General features: G+C 45.8%; 1 protein-coding gene across 3 annotated transcripts; it reads right to left on the bottom strand.

The window, feature by feature from the left end:
* Positions 1–654: 654 nt before the first annotated feature.
* RTBDN (retbindin) lies at positions 655–22,013 on the bottom strand. 3 transcript variants are annotated; one of them, XM_020809275.3, is made up of 6 exons: positions 21,805–22,013; positions 11,944–12,114; positions 7,971–8,055; positions 6,990–7,118; positions 4,999–5,107; positions 655–2,276 (listed from the first exon to the last, which is right to left on the bottom strand). In XM_020809275.3, exons 2-6 carry the CDS (start codon positions 12,107–12,109, stop codon positions 1,971–1,973), a joined length of 795 nt encoding a protein of 264 aa, XP_020664934.2. In that variant the 5' UTR covers positions 12,110–12,114; positions 21,805–22,013; the 3' UTR covers positions 655–1,970. The 3 variants fall into 3 exon arrangements, with proteins under 3 accessions (XP_020664934.2, XP_072846400.2, XP_078241969.1); XM_072990299.2 differs by lacking the exon at positions 21,805–22,013 and adding an exon at positions 14,177–14,195; XM_078385843.1 differs by lacking the exon at positions 21,805–22,013 and adding an exon at positions 12,341–12,656.
* Between the last annotated feature and the right edge of the window lie 755 nt (positions 22,014–22,768).

Here is a 22,768-nt window from a genome sequence, read left to right as displayed (position 1 = left end):
GATTAGTTCTGCTCCCTCTCATTTCCTCAGTTTGCACTGGATCCTCTACACAACCAGCCCTGTTTCTTTCTGTTTCTCTACCTAATTCTGCAGCTTCTTTGCTCAGCTGCCTCCGTCCCCCACTTTGTCTGGAAAATCAACGTCCTTTAAGAGCTTCCTGAAGACCTTCTTTCCCAAAACCTCTCCTGAACTCATAGGGTCACCATAAGTCAGAATCACCTTGACAGGACACAATTATTATTACATTAAGTGTGGGCTATCTGTTCAGAAGCCATGTGGCTGTTCACTAAGAGTTCTGAGAAAGAATGGTTTAGGATGGGCAGAAGAGTATAAAATGGAAGAACAGCTAAACAAGTTCTTTGTTCAGAAAGGAAGCTCTTAACAGATCATGAAATTGTGATGTATAATTTGGAAAACAGCATGACTAACGCTATAGTGGTGTTAAAAATTGGTATTTTGTTTTACAGAATAGAAAACAGGCCTCTGAAAGAGCTTTTTTCCCACCATTCTGTTGAAATTTGGTTTGCCATTTGTCTGGCATGTCGCAAACTATGAAAGTTGTTCAGCAGGCTGGGCAAGATCCTGTTGTTTCTGCCTTCTTGCTATTGGTTTAGCTGAGAAGAGACTCCATTCTACCACACTCATTTCCTTAGATTTTTTTTTTAACATTCACATATATTTATTTTCCCCACAAGTATAGATAGGTTTGAACCAACACATGATGTGCAATTTGCAACAAACAAGGTAAGCAAGCAAGGGCATGAAAAAGGCAGTAAAGCAGAGTGTATGGCTGGGACAGTTTCGGATAAGGAACGGACAGGACACAGAGATCATCTGGACAATACACACACCTACTGGAGCAGACAGAGATTGCTTTGGTGAAGTTCAAGGAATGCCACATGAAAATTTGGAGGGAACAGCTATAAGGACTGTTGGGCTCTCTCACCTTTGCTTCCTCCCTGTTTTGTTTTGTTTTTTTAAAAATGAGGGTGTTTGCTGTACGGCCCTGACCTTTCCTCGCTATATGCTATGCTTCACGTACAGAATATCTGAAAATATGTATTCCCTAAAACATATGCGTTGCCTGATTACACTTAAAAACAAGCTTACAGTCTTGCCACCACCACACCCCATATTTGATTGCATAAAATTTAAAACTATTAAGGGGCACGAACTACTTCAATGGCATTGCAATTATTGCTCCTTAAGTAACAGCAGCTGTCCTGGGTCCCAGCCCCTAAGCAGCTGTGGCCCTCCGGCTTACAACTCCCATCAGCCCTTAACAGCACCACCGGTTCTGAAGGACTGTGAGGGTTGTACTTATAAAAGATTTTGAGGGCCAGAGCTGCTAATTTCTGCTCTAACACAACCCAACAGCCAGCATTTTTTTCTGTTGCCTGCTGTCCCACTGGGAAGTGTACCCGAAGCCCAAGTGGAGTCTCACTTTTCCGGTACACAATGCACTTGTTTCTTTACCACACCATTGTTCGCTTTCTCGAAAGAACCTTTGAAGGATTGCCCTCTTTGCCATCGCTCCTGTACCTGAGGAGAAGGTAAACAAGGACCATTTGGGCCAGCCCTTGGAAGGACCTTGGAGGTCTGATAGTATTTGGACCGAGAGGTAGGTGGAACGATACTTCCATTAATTGCTCTGTAACCATGTCTTTCTACCAGTACAACCCAGAGAGCCTGACGAAAGCAGGAGCCACAGATGGGATTCCAGAAGAGGAAGATGCCTTGGTTGGGGAAAAGCTACTGCGAGGGCATGGGACTCAAGGGCCCTGCTATGGTGCCAGATCTGCTTCCTAGACCATGACCATATCAAGTTGCACAGAGCTCTATACAGGATGGCAAGAAGCTGGTAACGTGGGACATGACAGATTTGCATAGATCACAAGCGATCCCCCCATAAGCCCCAGGCAATCACAGGGGAGGGGGTTATTTTCCCCTGGAAGTGTGGCTGTCGTGGATCAGAACCCACTCCCACTCCCCTCCACATCTTCCATGAAGACCGAGCGTTTCTGCATGTTCCTCCTCAGGCGCTGGAGCAGCAGGTTGCCTGTACAGAGCCTGCCGGTGCCAGGGCGGCCTTCTTGCCTGCTGCCTGCCTTGGTGGTGTCAGGATCTTCCATGCTGTCGCTGTCTTCGAGCTGGGAATAAGAGGCCAAGACAGCTGCGTCAGAGGCAGACAACGTCAAGCACTCACAGGGGTCTGCGCTCACTGTGAACGTGTCGTCCCAGATGGTCTCACACAAATCCTTCCCATCTTTGTACACCTGGGGAAAGAGAAAAGGCATGTTATCATTGTGGAAGACCCTTCCTGCCTTGTTGATTCCAGCGGCCATTTCTGAGTCCTGGATAGAGCTTCAGAAAGGTACTTTTTTAAAAAACCCTAGAACTCCCCAAATCCCTCAGCCACCATGACCAGTGAGTGCCTTTTGGACTACTATTCCCAGAGTCCTCCAGCCAGGGGGCTCTGAGAGCTGTTAATGCAGAAATGAACCTTTTTCAAGGTTTGGTCCAGAGGATTGCTCTTTCCCTTCTCACATTGGTCATTTTTTATTTCCAGCTACTTGACAGATGAAAATAAGAGTCTCACTCTCCCAAGAATGCTGAATAAACTGTTGAATCTCACCAGAGAGCGGGCTGTCCTCTTACTCACTCAATCCAAACAAGCCACTATCTGGCTAAGGAAAGATAGGAAGTGCAAGGAAACCATCTTGTACCCTCAATGTTTTGGGTTACAAATTTCATAATCCCTAACCATTGGCTGTATGACTTGGGTTTATTATGGCCCACAACATTTGCCGGATAAAAGACTTGCTGTCCAGGGCTCACCAGATTGTTTTTTAAAAAACCTTTGTCTCCAAGAGAGTCAAGGCTTCTTACAACAATTAAAATAGACTCATTTATTTGTGTGTCCATTTGTATACCTATGGAATACATCCATTCAAAAAGGTATGTCATGTGATGGGGTTTAACTGAACTTCCCCAGAAAGCTATGCTCATTTCCCTCCACTCCCTTGATGCATAGAAATAATCTGTATTTCTCTGCCGGGTAGCTACACCACGGGGCTTGACACATAATTAAAGGCACTCTCTGATTTAAAAACATAGTCCTCATTTCAGGATAGAAGGAATGGACTAAAAACCCCACTGTCACCAACCAGGTGGCATACCCTTCCAGTAATCCTGTCCTGTTATTTATGGTGGGAAAATAGTGGCCAACAATCAATTGTCACTCTGTCAGTTGCATGCAGGCCATTTCATTTGACAACCCCCTCCCTCACCCCAACTCTCTGCTCCACCTCTCTGACATTTAACCACAGGACCTGCCATAAATGCCAGCTGAGTGGCTAAAATGGCAGGATGCCAGCGCTCAGCCGGAATTAGCTTCGCCTCCAGTGGAAGAGACTGAGGCCTGCCATGTAGAATCGCATAATGCAAGAGATCTCCATTTCTCCTTACGGGGCCGGTAAGCAGTGTGACACCCTGCCCTTCGAAATGCAGCTGCTGCGTGTGTGTACCTGTTGGTCTGCCAATGGGGCGATGCCTGGTTGTAACACAGGAAGTCAGCTGAGAATGAATGAGGTCACTGGAAAACTCTTGAGGTCACCCACAATATTTAAACAGAACGTAACAGCCTGTTCTTTGTCTAGGACATGAGCCTGCCTTTCTGATTCACCTGATAGTGAGTACTGTGGCACCCGGACTCCCACCAGCCCTTCCCACCGTCCCACTGCTGATGGGATTTGTAGTTCAGCATGATCTGGAAGGCAAGTTCCCCCACCCCTGTTCTGTAAGTTGATCCATTACTTTTAAAAAAAAAGATTTGGAGGCAATACCACAACTATCAGCACGTCTATCATTTAAAAATAAATTATTCTGAAAAAAGCTGCAGAATGTGAGTGTTCATTTATATAAGAATATATACATGAATAATATGTAAGTTTAATTCCCCCATATTTAAGGAAACAGAATTCGGCAGCCCGAGGAAAGCTGCTTGTTTTGCTGTAACACTGTTTCTGGTTTTCTCCAATGAATGTCACAAGATATAGACAATAGTTAAATATGATAATATTGTTTACTTGATGGTAGCAAAGAAATATCTAGGGCAGGTGTAGGGAGAAGCATAGGAAAGAGCATGAAAAGATAGCTGAAAGAAAGTAATACAAAAGAATATAATAATTGCATGCCATCAAATCAGTTCTGATTAGAGCTGGGGGTATTTGTATTCGAATACGAATACCCCCACACAGGTGGACATAATGAGGGTCCAGCCCCCTGGGGCCGGAAGGTCCACTCACCTTCCGCTGTTGCTGCGGGCTCCGTGCTCCCTTCCTATTGCTCCGCAGCTCACGGTCTGTGAGCCACTCCTGGCAGGAGGATGAGACTCGCTGCCAGGTTGAAGAGTGGCTTGCAGACTGTGCGCTCCGGAGAGATAGGAAAGGATCGCAGAGCCCACAGCAACAGCGGAAGGTGAGTGGACCTTCCAGACCCTCATTACATCCACCTGTGTGGGGGTATTCATATTCATATACGAATACTCCCATCTCTGGTTCTGATTTATGATTTCCAGGTTTTCTAGGTAGAGAGTGCTCAGAAGTGGTTTATCATTCCCTTCTTCTGGGGGTGCCCTGGGACTGTGCAGCTTGCCCAAGGCTCACAGGCTGGCCCTACTCACAGGAGGCACAGTTGGGGGGGTGGGGACTGAACTCCCAACCTCTGGCTCTGCAGCCAGATACCTAAGCCACTGAGCGATCAAGCTAGCAAATAGTTAAATATAAAAATAAATATAAAGGAATAAACCCACAGACAAAACCAACAATTTAGTCTCACTATTCCTCCCAGTCCACCATGGTAATAGGATAAAAGGATAGGCTTGATGAATCTCCTCACCACCACATTGCAGGCATCTGCCTGCTGGCGTTTAAAACCTCTTTTCCAACTGGTGTCAATTAGTAGTCAAAGGTTACCTTCCGCCTGTAGCGCCCTCACCTGGCTATATGGAAGACAATCGTGACTGCAGTTATTTCCATCAGGCCCCCATTTCCAGTCAGTAAGCCAGTTGCGAGCACAGGTCAGATCATCCTTGCAAGCATCGTACCTGAGGTAACAATGAGATAAAGCAGTAAGGAAGACAGTTAAACTTTCATTTTATTACATTTGTATCCTGCCTCCTCCAAAATGTTGGCATTTTATTTGCAACCTCACATGCTGCCTGTAATCTGCTTGACTGGGAGGGAGTCTTCTGGGTTGGGTTAATATCCAGCATTAACCAATCATTCTTTCCAGCCTTTAAATTCAAAGAGAGCCCCATGTCTCTGCTGAGCTTCCTTTCCCTCCCTGTCTTTTCTTGCTTGGAAACAGCCTGCTGTTTCTTTGCTGTTGATCTGTATGTTTGGTTGGTTGCTAGTATATGTGCAGTACAGAAAGCAACATGGGCAAATCTGTAATTTCAAGCTACTGTAAGAAATGTATTTTATTCTTTCTCATACAAATGTCTCAGAGTGAGCTATTGAGACTTAAGTACCAGTTAATGAGAAAGGGGTGGACTAGGGGGAATTTGTAGCTATTCTCCTCTGTGAGTCTCTGTATTTCTACTGCATAGCAAAAAAAAATAAAAAAAAATCAGAAATTTTAAAATCTGCAACATAAATAACTTGAGGTGGTGTATATTTGTTGTTGTTGAGTACCATCAAATAACATCTGGTGACCCTAATAGGGGTTTCAAAGTATGTGAGACATTCAAGGAATGGTTTATCACACTAAATTTCCATTGCTGATTGGGATTTAAATTTGTATCTTTTGAGTCCTAGTATGACACTACCTCACTCAGGGTGTGATGTACATACAGTAGTTCCCCCAACCTCTTTTATCTTTGCAATAATCCTGTGAGGTAAATTAACTGAGAAGCAATAGTGAATGACTTGAGGTTAGCCACTGTGCTTTATGACAGATGTCCCATTCAGGTGTTCTACAATTAACTAAAATAAACGCCTGAGGAGGTAGCAATTCTGTTACATCCTACATATGGAGACTGTTTCTGAAGGGGAAAGCTTCTTCTAGCAGTGGGAAAGGAGCATTCAAAATTGCATGGACCACCTCCACAGACAGAGGAGGTGCCTTCAAGAAAATCAGCTTTTACAGGAAAGTAATGGCAATTATAATGGATGAGGGTATGGCTGACCCACTTTCCTCTCTGCATCTTTATTCTACTCACTTTCAAAATGCCTGTATAGTGGCTATGTGGAGTTGTGAACCTGGATCACCTGGACCTTATGTGCTACCCACAACACTTTTTAGCTCAGCACACGGTTTCTACTTTCTGTGTTCAACAAGAGGCTCTCTGCCCTTCTGCTCCCCATCAGCCAGTATTCTTTTAGTCTAGAAGGTAGTTTAGAACCCCTAGCAGGGTTTCATGACCAACATAACAAAGAAGAAGTAGGTTTGTGGGAGATGGTATTATCCTTAAAAAAACATATATTTTCTTCTGCTAGGCTTCTCCATATTTGGTTTCTTTATTCCTAAATAAAATGAGTTGTGTTCTAAGAAAGATACGAACAGGACCAATTAAGCTGCTTTAATCACAGTATCAAACTGATGGTGTAAATGTTACTGTTTTTTTCAGAGTTATATTGGATATTTCAGTGACAAATGCCCAATATCAAAGGGGAGGAAGTGGCTGTATGTGTTTTACCCCTTTAATGCCTCAGAAATGGCATAACTTCTAAATAACTTCTAAAACGCAGTTCTGTGTATGAAGTGTTTTTTTTAAAGGACTTGCTTTCCAAACAAGTGCATGTGGGATCATAGCCCTAGTTGGATTCCTCTGTGCAATGGTCAATGTCTTAACCTGCATGAATGAGACACAGCCATTTGCTGACATTATCTGGCTCTGTTAAATTGAGAAGAGGGCACTGCTTCCCCCTTTCTTCATCCTTGACCGGACTCTCTACCCCTCACCAGCCCAGACACATCGGACTTACCACTGGTCACAGAAACTCTGGCAAAGAGGCACAGCCAGCAAGGCTGTGGGGCGATGGGGATGAGGCCACTGGAAAGCCATGGGGGAACAGCGGTAGAAGCATTCCACTTGCTGCAGATACTCCTCACATCTGCAGGGGAGAGGGAAACACGCGTGGCAGTGGTAGCAGCAGCAATAAATACTGGCCAGAGTTACCTTGGTTAGTTAGGCCCGTATTAAGTGCAGTGGCATAAAGGGCAGAGTTCAATTGCTGCAAATTAGCATGCTGTTGTTTGTATCCCTTCACTATGCAGCAATTAACATGACTTGGCCCATCATGAGGGACATAAATGTCAACTTGTTCACCAGCAGTGATTTGCTACTGAAATGTCTACTGCTCGTACAACCGGGTGTAACTAACCAAAAATAATTCTGGCCAATGGCACTATGTTATCAAGAAAGAAGAGGATTGATCCAAAACGGTAGGCCAAGGCAACTCGCAGCAGTCTTAAGAATATCAGAAAAGACAGGAGATAAGTGAAGAAGAAGAGAAATTAAGCCCAAGTGCCAGAGGCCTCCATTCAAAATCTGCCTTGTCACCAGAGAAGATGTGGTATCCCTCTTTGGTAGCAGATTTCAGCCGGCAGGAAATGACAACAGATTATTAGTTATTTAATCTATTATTGTTCTGTTTCTCTGGACAGAGATGGGAAGGCTTTCTGTCTCAAGTGCCAAAAATAAGCTGGTCTGGCACAGCACTTAGAAATCGGTAGGTGGGGAGACGACATTTGTTCTGCCACTTCAGGCAGCAACATGTCTTGGGTGGCCTCTTCCCCACCCACGTTCTTGACACTCTCTGAGATGATTTCTTGGGAACTCCAGAAAGGAAGGGCTCAGCTTTCCTGTTGTATAGGAAAAGAGACTTGGAGAAGTGTGGTAGGGCAGCAAAGAAGAGCGACAGGAAAGCAGATGCAGGCGGAGAGACTGGGGCTGTGCAACTGACCTGTGACTTAGGCTTCCACAACGGTTCCAGTAGATGTCATTGGCTTTAGAAAGGTCCTGGGTGATCTCTGAGGAACAACATGCATCTGTGGAAAGAAACCTCCTGTTAGCATCTCTGTCCCTTTAGACTAAGAAAAGGCACATGAATTCTGGCACTCTTATGCATTTTCTATGTGCTTGCAGTTATGGGGCTCTTCTTACTCTGTTAACCGGAACTGGTGCAAATGTCATCTGATCAACTAGACTGTTGTGTGATGAGTTAATCCAGACAGGCCACTCACAGCTTATTCTAAGTCTGATATGGACTTTATACACCTCCCTGCACTCCCCTTTCCTCTCCTCCAACGGTCTTCTGCCTACAACATCCGAAAGTTTTAAAAACGCCCATATGGATGCCAGAAGCCTGTGCTGAGCTCCTTATGTACACTGTGCCACCTGTGGCCCTGGCTCGTCCATCAGTGCAAAGGTAATGAAGCTGTAGACCTCAAAATGGAGGACCACAACTCCATGCTCCCTGGCAATTGGCTAGGCTGGCTGAGGCTAATGTGATCTGGAACCCAGCAACATCTGGAGGGGTCACCTTTGCATCAGTCCATATGACTTGTACTTGTTGCAGTAAGCCATGCTAGAAAGCCAAATTTGATCATCTGGATTATGATGAGCACCACAGATTACAAGAGATGCTATTTTTAATAGTCTTTTGATGCTTTTAAAAATCATTCATGCTCAAAATAGAAGACAGATTTCTAAACCTTTAAAGCAACTCCCAGCACCACTAGTCCAGCATCCCTAAGGATGTGGGATGCTGTGAGTTGCTCGTCAACAGCACGCGGATGGCTGCATTTGGCCCACTGATGTTTTCAAAAGTAAAACCCTGGATGTCTGACAATATGATGGTTTGTTCTTTGTTGACCCTCCAGGTTTAGGGTCTTGAACCAATACTGGAGAACATTCAGTGCCTGGATTCTGTAATGAAATGTTTTGAGAACACTGGGTTTAGCAGCCCATCACAACAGCGATGTATCATTTGTTTAGTGTAGTCATTTATCAGGGAGAATTAAATATTGCTTAGTAGCTGCAGTCCCACAGGTTGCCCCATAAAACAGCTGGCATACAACCAGCCAGTTATGTGCTCTTAAGTCAGACTCAACTTATAGTGACACTAATAGGGCTTTCAAGATAAATGAGATATTGTATTTAAGGGGTGGCTTTATCAGTTCCACATTCCCAGTGAGCTTCCATGGCTAAGCAGGGATTCAAACCCAGGCCTCCTGTGTTCTAGGACACCACTCTGTTACACCACACTGGGTACTGAATGTACCAGTAGAGATATGCAAATTTCTGTTTTATGCTATTCCGCCCGGGGAATTTGTGTTTTGTGCTATGGGCTTTGTACTTTAAAAAAAGTACATTGTTGATTTCTGCTGGCTGACTGTTGACAGTTCTGACATACTTTTTTTAAATGACAGACAGCAATATATGCAAAACATGCCTTATTGGTGTTTGGGGGAAAAATAAAGTTAATTGAAAGATGGCAGCCATTTCCTTTACAGAATTAAAAATCAACCATTTGTGTACAGGGCAATTTGAAGGTTAAATCAATTCCCAAGTTGATAGGAAGTGCGAAAGATTAATATTTAAAGCAGAGAGAGAAAAAACCTCTCCCATTTGAGCTGTTGTTACATAACTGGTTTATTTCTGGAAAGTGTTCTTGTAAGTCATGTACCTGCTCACAGAACTGGCTGTGAGCATCAACGGTATAAGTGATTCTGCTATTTTTGACGTCCATTGATCTCTTCTGCTGCACTGTTTTAATCTGAGTGATTTCCTCTGTTGTTGTTTAGTCGTTAAGTCGTGTCTGACTCTTCGTGACCCCATGGACCAGAGCATGCCAGGCCCTCATGTCTTCCACTCCCTCCTGGAGTTTGGCCAAATTCATGTTGGTAGCTTTGATGACACTGTCCATCCATCTCTTCCTCTGTCGTCCCCTTCTCCTCTTGCCTTCACACTTTCCCAACATCAGGGGCTTTTCCAGGGATTCTTCTCTTCCCATTAGATGGCCAAAGGATTGGAGCCTCAGCTTTACTATCTGTCCTTCCAGTGAGCACTCAGGGTTGATTTCCTTCAGAACGGATAAGTTTGTTCTCCTTGCAGTCCAGGGGACTCTCAAGAGTCTCCTCCAGCACAATTCAAAAGCACCAATTATTTGACGCTCAACCTTCTTTATGGTCCAGCTCTCACTTCCATACATCACTAATGGAAAAACCATAGCTTTGACTATGCGGACCTTTGTTGGCAAGGTGATGTCTCTGCTTTTAAAGATGTTGTTTAGGTTTGTCATTGCTTTCCTTCCAAGAAGCAGGTGTCCTTTAATTTCGTGGCTGCTGTCACCACCTGCACTGAGCTGCTCCATCTTTGGCTGTAGAGAACATAAAACAATCTGATTTCAGTATTGCCCATCTGGTGATGTCCATGTGTAGAGATGTCTCTTGTGTTCTTAGAAAAGAGTGTTTGTGATGACCAGCTTGTTCTCTTGACAAAACTCTATTAGCCTTTGCCCTGCTTCATTTTGAACTCCAAGGCCAAACTTATATGTTGTTCCTTTTATCTCTTGACTCTCTACTTTAGCATTCCAGTCCCCTGTAATGAGAAGAATATATTTCTTTGGTGTCAGTTCTAGAAGATGTTGTAAGTCTTCATAGAATTGGTCCATTTAAACCTCTTCAGCTTTGGTGGCTGGTGCATAAACTTGGATTACTGTGATAATGAAAGATCTGCCTTGGATTCATACTGAAATCATTCTATCATTTTTTAGATTGTCTCCCAGTACAGCTTTTCCCACTCTTTCATTGACTATGAGGGCTACTCCATTTCTTCTATGGGATTCTTGGCCACAATAGTAAATATAATTGTCTGATTGGAATTCACCCATTCCCGTCCATTTTAGTTCACTGACACCCAGGATGTCAATGTTTATTTTTGCCATCTCCTGTTTGACCACATCCAGATTACCAAGGTTCATAGATCTTACATTCCAGATTCCTATGCAGTATTTTTCTTGGCAGCATCAGACTTTCCTTTCACTTCCAGGCACGTCCACAGCTGAGCATCCTTTCAGCTTTGGCCCAACTACTTCATTAGCTTTGGAGCTACTTGTCCTTCTCCTCCACTCTTCCTCAGTAGCATGTTGGACGCCTTTCGACCTGAGGGGCCCATCTTCCAGCATCATATCTTTTAACCTTTTGTTTCTGTCCATGGAGTTTTCTTGGCAAAGATACTGGAGTGACTTGCCAGTTCCTGCTCCAAGTGGATCACGTTTAGTCGGAACCCTCCACTATGTCCTGTCCGTCTTGGGTGTCCCTGCATGGCATAGCCCATAGCTTCTCTGAGTTACTCAAGCCCCTTTGCCACGACAAGACAGCAATCCATAAAGGGAGATTTCCTTTACCACTTCAAAATAATTGGGCTTTCTTGTATCCCTTGGATGACCAGATGCCAAGGAATATCTCTAATCAGCAGACTTTTCCAACCTTACATTTCCAGTCTTTGTTGGGCTACACTTCCCATTACTTGACTATTGATCTTTTTGGCTGGGAATGATGGGACTTGTAGTTTGACAGCATCTTGTGGTGGGGGGACAAAGATGGATAGAAAAAGGAATTATGGGGTATCCAGCTTGTCAACAAATGGGGAGAAACACCTTCCCAGTGGAAACCTTCTCTTCTATGTTACTCTTGTTAAGCTTACAGGAGAGACATCTGATTTCTTTAATTCCATTTACAATGTCATCAGTCCTCAGGAGATTTGTTTATCAGCTATTCTGTGAAAGAAGAGACTTGTGGGAAGACCCAGAAAACTTGGGGTGCAGAGAAGCTTGACTTTCCACAGAGCTCCAGCTTTGCAAGCCCTGTAGCTTCCCTCCGCCCCCACCCAACCCCAGAACCCCCAACACATTGTCCCCAACCAATACTCACTTTCTGCATAGACCTGGCAGACACCCAGCTGTCCTTCTGGGCTTGGGCTGGGCTTGTGCTTCCCTCCTGGCAAGCAGCGACCTTCTGTGGCCAAAGCAGTGGCCCCCAGCACGGTCAGCGCCCAAGCCATACCCATCATCCAGAAAATGCCACTGCCACTGTTCATGATTGCTGAAAACGAAAGAGAAGGGTTACTAAACCAGTTCAGATACAATTGCTCCCATCCCAACCTTCAAGCATGCTGGCCTGATTACTCAGTACGGACTCCCCCCTCATCCTAGCTCCCACCCATCTGTCCCTGCCTAGCTAGATACAGGATGCTTTCATTGCCATCCCATTCCCAAAACTCCCCTTTCTTTCTCTGTTTTGATAATCCACATTGTACGGATATACCCACATCCCTCTCTTTGTTCCCCGTCTGACTTTGGAGTGAAAAGCCTCCTCCTGGTGCTCTTTACTCCCCTCCCCCCAAGGTAATTCAAGGCATGCCAACATGAGGCGACTCTTTGGCACCCAGATTTTAGCCTGCTGGCCTGAGAGGAGCACCAGCAGCTCTTGCACTGCCTGGAGCAAAGTTAAGGCTTTCTTCATAAAACAGCTGGAGCAATCCATCCATGTCCCAATTCCTGCAAGGCATGAATTGGCAAGCCCGTTGCCCCTTTCTAGAAGCGATGCTGCTGGCTGGGTAGCTCAGTGGTTCAGGTATCTGGCTGCAGAGCTGGAGGTTGAGGGGTTGATTCCCCACTGTGCCACCAGCCTGTGTAATGGTAAACCGCTTCTGAGTATTCTCTGCTTAGAGAATCCCAGAAGGCATCACCCTAAATCAGAATCGACTGGACAGCACACCAGGATTATTATTAGAAGCAATGAGGGTAGATGGGGTGTACCAGTCTGCCAATGAGATGCACACTGGGGTCGGGGAGGGGGGGAGGGGGGGAAGGGGGAGGCCAGCATTTGCCATCAGTTTCTAGCAGGGTCTCTAGGGGCTTCTACATAATGTTTACTTTCATTATGTAGATATTATGCAGCCATTCTGCCTTCTCCTCCTTTGCTGGCTTATTATCTAATAAGAAAAAACAGTAGGAGAATTGATGTGGAAACATGGGGACTGTCATAAATAGAAGAGTGGGTCCTACATAACAATTTGGGGATTTGCACTAGTTTTCTGCTGAATATCACCACCCCATCCCCTGCCCCCTGGACTGCTTGTGGTCCTGCAAAGTACTGCTCCTTGCAAATAGTTCCTTCTGGGACAAATAATAGCCAGAGTTCATTTTTAGCAGGAAGCCGACACAGAGTTCCAATCCAGATCACAAGCACATTTGTCTGAGGGGGCAACTCTCAGCATATCCAGCCTCCTGTGCTTTTTGTGCTGCTGTAGAACGGACTATCCTGAGGGAGAATTTCTGCGCAGCTCAAAACCATGCACATTTTTGCAGCAGCAGCAGCAGCAGCAGCAGGAGCCACCGCCACCACCTGGCAGCTTAGAACCCGGAGGCAAAGCAGGTGAGAGGGACAGAGGTTCAGCTGCACCTCAGACTCCTCTGCATCAGCAGCTTCCAATGATGTCTGCAAAGTGTTCTGGTACAGGCAGACACAGCGTGGTGACAAAAACCGAGGAAGGCAGGTAGGAGGTTGTATTGAAATGGCTGGCATGGTAGCCATGGGTCCCCACACGTTAGATTAGAGACTGAGGCATAGGAGAGGAGGTTTCAATGCAGGGTAGGCAAAACAGGGCTCTCTACAGATGTTGTTGGGGAACGACTCCCAGTGGTCCTAGCCATAGATCTTGCAGGTCGGGTCTGCTGGGAACGGTAGTCCAACAACCTCCAGAGGGATCCACTTTGCCAGTCCTTGTTTCAGGGGTTGCACCTATAAGCCCATCATCAGGCCTGGCCTATTGCTCCCTGCTTAAGTCCACTGCTGTGGCTTTCAGATTTGGCTTGAAATGAGGTCCATTCCCTTCTTCCGGTCTCTTATGCCTTTCTGAACATGGCAGCTCTGAAAGGAGATCATGGCCCCTTTCAAGAAAGACAGTTTTGTCCACAATTTAGGTACAAAGATTTCCTGCTATTGTCTCTCCCCACCCCCACCTCCACCTGCTGGCTGACAGGGTTAGAGCAACTACAGTACTGTATTAGATTTCCTTTCAAGACAGAAATAGGGGAAAGTGAAATGCATTTGATCTGTCATGTCTTTGAGCAAAATGGGCCAGAGGGCAAAATCTCCCTACCTCAAGTACTTCTCAGAGCAAGGTGACCCCTCCCCGCTCCCCAATCCTTTCCTTGTCAGCATTTCATTTGCCACAATATGAGATGACAAGGCAGGTCTGGATCATCTGCTCCTCAGAGAGGAAACCATCTTGGGTCCTGGAATGTTGAATCACGAAGGAAAAGGAGTCTCAGCAGGGCCTCCTCTCAAAACCAATTTAGTCTGAACCAAAACAGCCAGCTTCTTTAAGGCTTGCAGTCTCTAAATCATGCAGAACACAGTTAGGAAATATGTGGCCCTCCACATGTTCCTAGACTGCAACTCCTATGGGCCCTAACCAGCATACATAGTGGTGAAGGATGATGAGAATTAGAGTCCAACATATAGGCCATGTGTTTTCCATCCCTACTTTAAGACAACATCAACACAATCCATGTTCAAACCTTATTCACCAAATCTGTTGCTACTAGCCATTGCTCTCTGCTTATTTGGAGATGTTCATCTCACTCTGGTCTGGTTTTTAAAGAATATTTCCTCTGACTGTTTACTGTTTTTAAAAGTTCAGCAGTGCTGGAGATGTGCAACAGTGAAGCCCAGGTATATGTCTTTCACCTCCCATTTTTGAGTGGGAAAAAACCTGATTTGAGTCACCCAGATAGGCGGGGTATAAATCAAATAAAAATAAAAATAAAAATAAAAATAAAAATAAAAATAATAATAATAATAATAATAATAATAATAATAATAATAATAATAATAATAATAATAATAATAATAATAATAATAATAATAATAATAATAATAATAATAATAATAATAATAATAATAATAATAATAATCAGATAAAAAGAGTAACCACAGCACTCAGTTATAAACTCTGTAGCAGACTGCTCCATCCAGATGTTGGACCACAACTGGCCCATGTAGCTGGGAATGACAGTAGTTTATGGTAAGTACAAGGGATCTAGAAGGCAGCTGGTTGGAGAAGGCTGGTCTACTACACGTTTTCCACCAACTCCCTCTCCTCAATCCCCAAAATTGTAATCAGATATGATTCTCAGTCTGGTACATCATCTAGTTTCCAGACACTGTCGCAAAGCATTTCTCTCTGATAGGTTCTGAGTGGCTGTGACAAATCAAATGGAAGCTACTTACATGAGCTCTCATCATGCTGCTGGGGCTTTGATTTTTTTTGCTTTTGTGATCTACAAGAAGTGGGATTGTTCTGGTAGATGCACATAACATTCATTGTATAGTACTTCTTATCTTACAATGCCAATCTAGGCAGTGCATTTCTGCATCAGCTAAAGCAATCCTAAACAAAACAACAGAGATAGAATCATAGAATAACTGAGCTGGAAGGGGCTTATAAGGCCATCGAGTCCAACCCCTTGCTCAATGCAGGAATCCAAATCAAAGCACATCTGACAGATGGCTGTCTAATTTTCTCTTGAATGCCTCCAGCGCTGGAGCACTCACCAATTTCCCAAGGTAATTGGTTCCTTTGCCATACTGCTCTAATAGTTAAGAAGTTTTTTCCTGATATTCAGCCAAAATCTGGGTTTCTGTAACTTGAGCCTATTAGTACATGACCTGTACTCTAGAATGATCGAGAACAGATCATGTCCTTCCTTTGAATGACTACCTTCCAAGTATTTGATAAGTGCAATGAATAAGTGCACCAGAGGCATCTGGTGAGGCCATTATGAGATACAGAAAGCTGGACTAGATGGGCCCTTGGCCTGATCCAGCAGGACTCTTCTCATGTTCTTATGATCTCTCCTGTTGATCTTCTAAGGGGAGATATGAACATGCTCTCATTGTTTTGCATTTTACTCATGCACTTGCGCTTTAGCACACAACAGAGGAGGGGGAATTTGAAAGAAAAGGTGGGGGAGAAACTGTTTAGCAAAATACAAAGTTGTAGAGGTACAAACAGCTAACGCAGATAGATGAACATTTCATTTTAAATAAAATCCCCCTTGATTGGCTGCTTTGCAAGGACAAAGAGAGGAGGGTGAGAAAGAGCAAACCTACTTCTGTGCTTCCTCTCCCAGGCAGATTAAGCTAGCTGTGGAATGTGAAAGGTTCTGTGGGTACCTTTAACAATTAAGTATGGCTGTGCAGCCAGGAGATGCAGGACCAACAAAGTAGCCTAGCTTCAGCAATGGTATCATACTAGAAGCATTACAAATGCTTTCTAGTTAACTTATAAAAGGCTTGTACTCCCTTTGATCTCTAGTGCTCTTCCTGGGAACCCTTGTAATAGACAACTAATAAACACATTTTTTCCGGGGAAGGGGGAAGAACATTTTTAAACTTGATTTTTAATCTTAAAAGCACATTGCTTTCCAGTGATCATGTTGCTTGTTCTAACCCCACTAGGGCCAAACCACCAAGACTATCTTTTACACATGCAGAGCAGAGACTAAAGTGCCCTTGTCTCATCTGGCAGCCTCCCAGGATGTCACAGAATCAAGCTTGGTTCTGTCAAGCCTATGTTGGCATGATGCTTGTTGGCTCAAAGTGGAAGTGGGGGCATGCTGACCCTCCAGATGTTTTGGACAGGGTGGCTGAGGATGAAGGGGTTAAGGGTCTTCTGGCATATTTCCACCCCTGGTCCAAAGCCTTCTCATTTTCTGAGTTACAGTTCTAGAGACATCTCCCCACCCTAGGTAAAGGTAAAGGTTCCCCTTGACAATTTTTGTCCAGTCGTGTTTGACTCTAGGGGGCAGTGCTCATCCCTGTTTCCAAGCCATAGAGCCAGTGTTTTGTCCGAAGACAATCTTCCGTGGTCACATGGCCAGTGCAACTTAGACACGGAACACTGTTACCTTCCCACCGAGGTGGTCCCTATTTATCTACTCGTATTTGCATACTTTTGGACCGCTAGGTTGGCGAGAGCTGGGACAAGCAATGGGAGCTCACTCTGTTGCGTGGATTCGATCTTACGACTGCTGGTCTTTTGACCCTGCAGCACAGGCTACTGCGGTTTAGCCCGCAGCGCCACTACGTCCCACGTCTCTCCACCCTACTCACAGGCTAATTCACTGCTAGACTCGTGATTGTTTACAGCAGTTTATACTCTTGGTTTTGGAGGATAAAGGTGTCACCCAGTGTTAGTCCTCTATGTCTGCACTGATACTTAATTTGTCTCTCAGATGGACTCACTCTGCTTCATCCTTATTTCTTGGCAAGGAGCCTGGAAAAAACTTGTGGCCTCAATTCTAACAAAGATTAGGGACAGGTCTCAGAGAAGAGGGCTTTTGGACTTGAGCTACTGCCATCTCTTCCCTCCTTCCTGCCATAATTAGCCTTTGAGTCACCACATTCAATGCGCCAGAAGTATTCAGCTCTCACGTGTAACCCTGCTAGCACATGCATCTCCACAAATGGTGCTTGCAAATGTTACCTTCTGAATGGCAACCCTCAGAATCTCCCAGTCAGCCTGGCTACTGTCCAGGCTGGCTGGTGGATTCTGGGAATTTTAGTCCACACTCTTAACATTTCCTAGTTCTACTTGGACATAATGGATTTCTCAAATGGTCATTCTTGTTGTGTGTCAGTAGAAGGAACTATAAAGGGATGGGCAGCTTTAGCAGGTCCTGGGGGGGCAATTTGGTGATCCTCATTAAGCACACAAATGCAATAAACAAACAGACGGGCGGGCGGGCGGACGGGCGGGCGGACGGACGGACGGACAGACAGACAGGGAACCAAAAGTCCCTTTCTGTTTTTTAAAATGTTTTTTTAGGTTATTAAAAACTGCAGAGTAAACTCCACCATGACTGCTTTAAAATATATATATCTCTGCAAAAATGGTTAAGGAGGCAATCACCTGTATTTAACCTAATCAGCTCTTTGAAAATCTATTGTTATTGTTCTATGCTGTCAAGTTGCCTCTGACTCATGGCAGCCCTATGAATGAGCAATCTCCAAAATGCCTTTCCTTAATAGCACTACTCAGTTTGCACAAACTCAAGCCTGTGGTTCCTTTAGAGCAGGGGTTCCCAACCCCCTGTCCACGGACCGGTCCCGGTCCACAGCCTTGGAAGGAGCAGGCCGTCAGCACAGATGAGTGATGAGCAGGAGGTGAGTGGCGAACGAAGCTCCGCCTCCTGTCAGTGTGCACCTCTTAGGTTCTAATGCCGCTGCTGATCTGACAGGAGGCGGAGCTTTGCTCCCCGCTCCCCTCCTCCTGCTGCTAGACCAGCTGAGCCTGTGGTATTAGAATCTATTAGCAGCCTGTGCTTCTATTAGGTTCTAAGCCGGTGCTGATCTAACAGGAGGCAGAGCTTCAGTTGCAGCTCACCTCCTGCTCACTGCTCACCTGTCGCGGCACAATACATGTAATGAGCTCGATGCTCTCTATCCTCCAACAACCTACTCCATAACAAGCACACACACACACACACCGGGTCCTTGGGAGAATGGTCTTCAACTAAACCGGTCCCTGGTGTCAAAACCATTGGGGATCACTGCTTTAGAGAGTCAGTCCAGCCTGTATTTGGTCTTCCTTTTTTCCTGCTCTTCCACCTTTCCCTGCATTGTTGTCTTTTCCAAAGAATCCTGCTTTCTCATGATGTGCCCAAAGTAAGTTTCAACATTTTTGCCTCCAGAAATACATCAAGCCTTCATGGTTTATTTGATATAGGTCCAACTTCTTTGTCTTTCTGGCAGTCTAGGGTATCTGCAGAGCTTTCCTTCACCACTACAATCTATAGGTGGTGTGAATTACACAGTTGTCGTTTTCTTTATCCCATTTTATTCTGCCCCACCCCCCTAACCATAACCCAATGCAGAGAAAAATGTCTGGCCTGACTGATGTATCTGATTTACTTTTTAAAAAGTGCCCACAAAACCAAACTTGACGGCTTTAACATACTAAAATAAAATAAAGGTACATGACTTTGTTATCCAGAAGGTGAATCTCTGCTCTTGAAGGTATCCAGTTTCTGGTAATTCAACTCTTTTTCTTCCTTTCTGAGAAAAATCATTTTTGGCAATAGATGGAGGAGTTTGATGGGAGATGAAAATACAGGATTTCACATACAGACCCATACTTTGCCACTACCTATATTGCATGCATTAACTCTTTTTAAAAGGCAAGTTTTGCCTATATCTGGATTTGCTTATTCCATTTATATTCCAATTTGATCCCGCGAGCTCAAACAAATACATATACAGTATATGGCTTTCCACTTTCTGACTTAACCATGGCAATAACCCTGTGAGGTAGGTCAAGCTGAGAGAAAATTACCACCCAACATCACCTAGTGAGTTCCGTGTCTCAATCACTCGAGATTAGAACACAGAGCTTCCCAGTCTCACCCCAACACTGGCTCTTCAGAGATCCCTTATAACAGAGATCTCCACTGCTCTGCTTACAATATCTGAAGGATCATGTCCTTTTCCATGTGGCGATTTACCAAGATATTGGGGGGGAGGGGAAGAGAGGATTTCTGTAGAGTAGGATTCTAAACTCATTTAACACGGAGGAAATCTCACTGAATTCCAAGGAATTTACTTCTGAATAGAGAATTTTTATAATGTATTAAGAACTCTGTGCTACTCAAAAACTGTCTGTCTGTTCAGTCGTTTAGTCGTGTCCGACTCTTTGTGACCCCATGGACCAGAGCACGCCAGGCCATCCTGTCTTCCACTGCCTCCCGGAGTTGTGTCAAATTCATGTTGGTTGCTTCGATGACACTGTCCAGCCATCTCATCCTCGGTTGTCCCCTTCTCCTCTTGCCATCACACTTTCCCAACATCAGGGTCTTTTCCAGGGAGTCTTTTCTTCTCATTAGATGGCCAAAGCACTGGAGCCTCAGCTTCGGGATCTGTCCTTCCAATGAGCACTCGGGGTTGATTTCCTTTAGAATTGATAGGTTTGTTCTCCATGCAGTCCAGGGGACTTTCAAGGTTCTCCTCTGGCACCACAATTCAAAGGCATCAATTCTTCGGCGGTCAGCTTTCTTTATGGTCCAGCTCTCACTTCCATACAACACTACAGGAAAAACCATAGCTTTGACTATTCGGACTTTTGTTGGCAAGGTGATGTCTCTGCTTTTTAAGATGCTGTCAAGGTTTGTCATTGCTTTCCTCCCAAGAAGCAGGCGTCTTTTAATTTCAGGGCTGCTGTCTCCATCTGCAGTGATCATGAAGCCCAAGAAACTCAAAAAACCCAAGAACTCAAAAACTAGCACACATTTTATACTAAGAGAAGATGGCCCAGTACAATAAATCTTTACTCTTTCTGTCTTGTTCTTTCCAAACTGACACAGAAATTGTCCCAGCTTGGGGTGTGCGTATGTGTCACAAAACAGAACAGAGTGAATCTTAGTAACAAGACCATAACTTATTTGCCTCAAAAGCAGGAGAGACATAGATGTTGACATACCTGACAACAACAAAAAAAGCCCTCTACGCCCTTAGCATGAGAGTGTGGTGTTCAGCACCACGATGTAAGTAATTAGTCAGTGTCGAACAACAACAAACCACCCTCCCATATTCACAATGTCTAAGCACTTGGCGGAGAGTGTAGGGACCCCCTGTGTTTTAAGAGAGCTCTTTTTCACCACTACAGATATTTCTCCTCTGTCCTCAAGAGCCTTCCCCCCCCCCTTCAGTTCACAGACAGTGTAGAGGCACCCCTTTCCTCTCAATTTTTACTAGGTCGCCAGAGCAGAAATGCAAAGTCCAAAGTTAAGGCTATCTAAGTTAAGGCTATCTAACAGCAAGATAGAAAGAAACCCTCCCTGGTGTATTGACCAATCTGGAAGTACAGTTTGTGTACTTCTCTCTTAATGAACTAAGTATATGAGTTGTTTATTAATAAAGGAGATCTACATAGACTTGGAGATGATACTTTTTAAAGGGGTAGGGATACTTGAATTGTTTTTCATCTGAAGCAACCAAGAAGCAGCCTCTCAGACGAGGGCAAAGGGGGTGCCTTGCCTTGCCCCCCCCCCCGCCCTGCTCTTATTCTGGACTGCAGCTGATGGGAAGATTTCCCGTCAAGCAAGTTCTCCCAAGCCGAAGGTGAAGACCGAGGACGGGCTCCCCAGCGGCCAGAGAGGAGGATGCTTCCGCCCGACCGGGCTCCCACGGCACAGAGCGGGAACGGGCCCGCGCCGAGCAGGAGGGAGAGGCCGGGGGGGGGCACCGAGGAGACTCACCGGGCAACCAACAAGGCGGAGGGTTCTAGTTTTCTATTCTTTTAACATTGTTTAGGCTCCCCAATAAGTGCTCTCTCGCTCTCTCGCGCTCTCTCTCACACACACGCAATGACACAACAGACGCACGTTCTTCTCCTTCAGAACCAGTAATTGGGGAAAAACACGAGCACGCAGCGTCATTCCGTTCTCACGATCCTGGAACACAGCTCGGAACCCGCATCGCCACCGCACGCTCGGGTTGAAAACAGCGCGCTTTTCGACCCGCTCGTCCCTACCTATGCGCGGGAGGGCGGCGGCGGCACAGCCAAGGCGGACTGCTCCCGCGTCCCTTCACACGAGAGCTGGGTTCTACTCGGGTTTTATGCTCGCCTCGTTCCGGCTGCGGGCTGAGGGACGCAGAGCAGCAGCCGGGCTGCGGGCGGACGCCGCGGCGGTGGGGCCGGTGGCGCAGAGCAGGCGCCCGCCTTCCTACCTGGAGCCGCCGAAGGTGGGCTGGGCGGCGGAGCGCCTGCCGTGCCGAGCGCTGCTCCGGGTTCCGCGGCTCCGGCCGGGCGAGAGGGATGCGGAGCTCTGCCGCCGCCGCCGTGCGTGTGCTCGGGCTCCGCTGGGCAGCAGGAATGGCCCCGAGCCGCTCGCCGGGCGCTGCGGTGGCACAATCCCTTCCGCCGCTCTGCCGCTCGCTCTCCCGCCCCCCCCGCCCCCGCCCCTCATCCGCATCAGACGCCCGTCGGCCTCAAGTCTGCGCTGGGGAAGACAGCGGCGGCGGCGCCGATACTTGGGGGGGGGGGGGTGAGTTAAGGGCGGAGGAGGCAGCCAGGCCTGAATGTCGGGGATCCGGCCAAAGCCTCCCCCCCCCCAGTAAACGGTCTCCAAAACCAGACACCGGGCTCACTGATCTACTAACATCTGAGGAAGGAAGATATACTGCTTCTGAGCGTGGAGGCTCCACAGCCACTGCTTTCTTTCATGTTCTTAATCTACATCACCCTCCCCCGCCTTGTTTTTTTCCCACGGAATCGGTCCTGGTCGCCATCAAAACATCCCGTGGCAATGAGTTCCTTAAGACTAGTCAGACACAGGCCAGTCAGATACCTGAGTTGCTGGCTCGCTCTGATAGATGGGATTTTTTCTCAGTTTTCAGTGACTCTTTCAATGCTGGAACTAGGAAGCGGGTTAAAGAGCATGCCTAATTTCAGTGTGAACCGTGCTTGCTGTAAAACCTTTTGAATTCTAACAGGGAACGACGGAGCATGCAAGACTTCAGGGAATCCCTCATTTCCCCTCCTCAAGGGTCCTGTTCAGTCTCCCCCAACCTAGTACTCTCCCTACAGATGTTCTGGACTTCAGCTCAAATGATGCCTCATATCTGGCCATCTTAGCAAGGGGGGATGGAAGTTGTGGTCCAAGATAACTGGAATGTGCCAGTTTTAGGAAGG

This window comes from Pogona vitticeps, chromosome 2 (genome assembly GCF_051106095.1).
Source record: "Pogona vitticeps strain Pit_001003342236 chromosome 2, PviZW2.1, whole genome shotgun sequence".
Taxonomy (NCBI): domain Eukaryota; kingdom Metazoa; phylum Chordata; class Lepidosauria; order Squamata; family Agamidae; genus Pogona; species Pogona vitticeps.
Note: the sequence above shows the minus strand (reverse complement) of the source record. Positions and strands in the feature narration are given on the sequence as shown.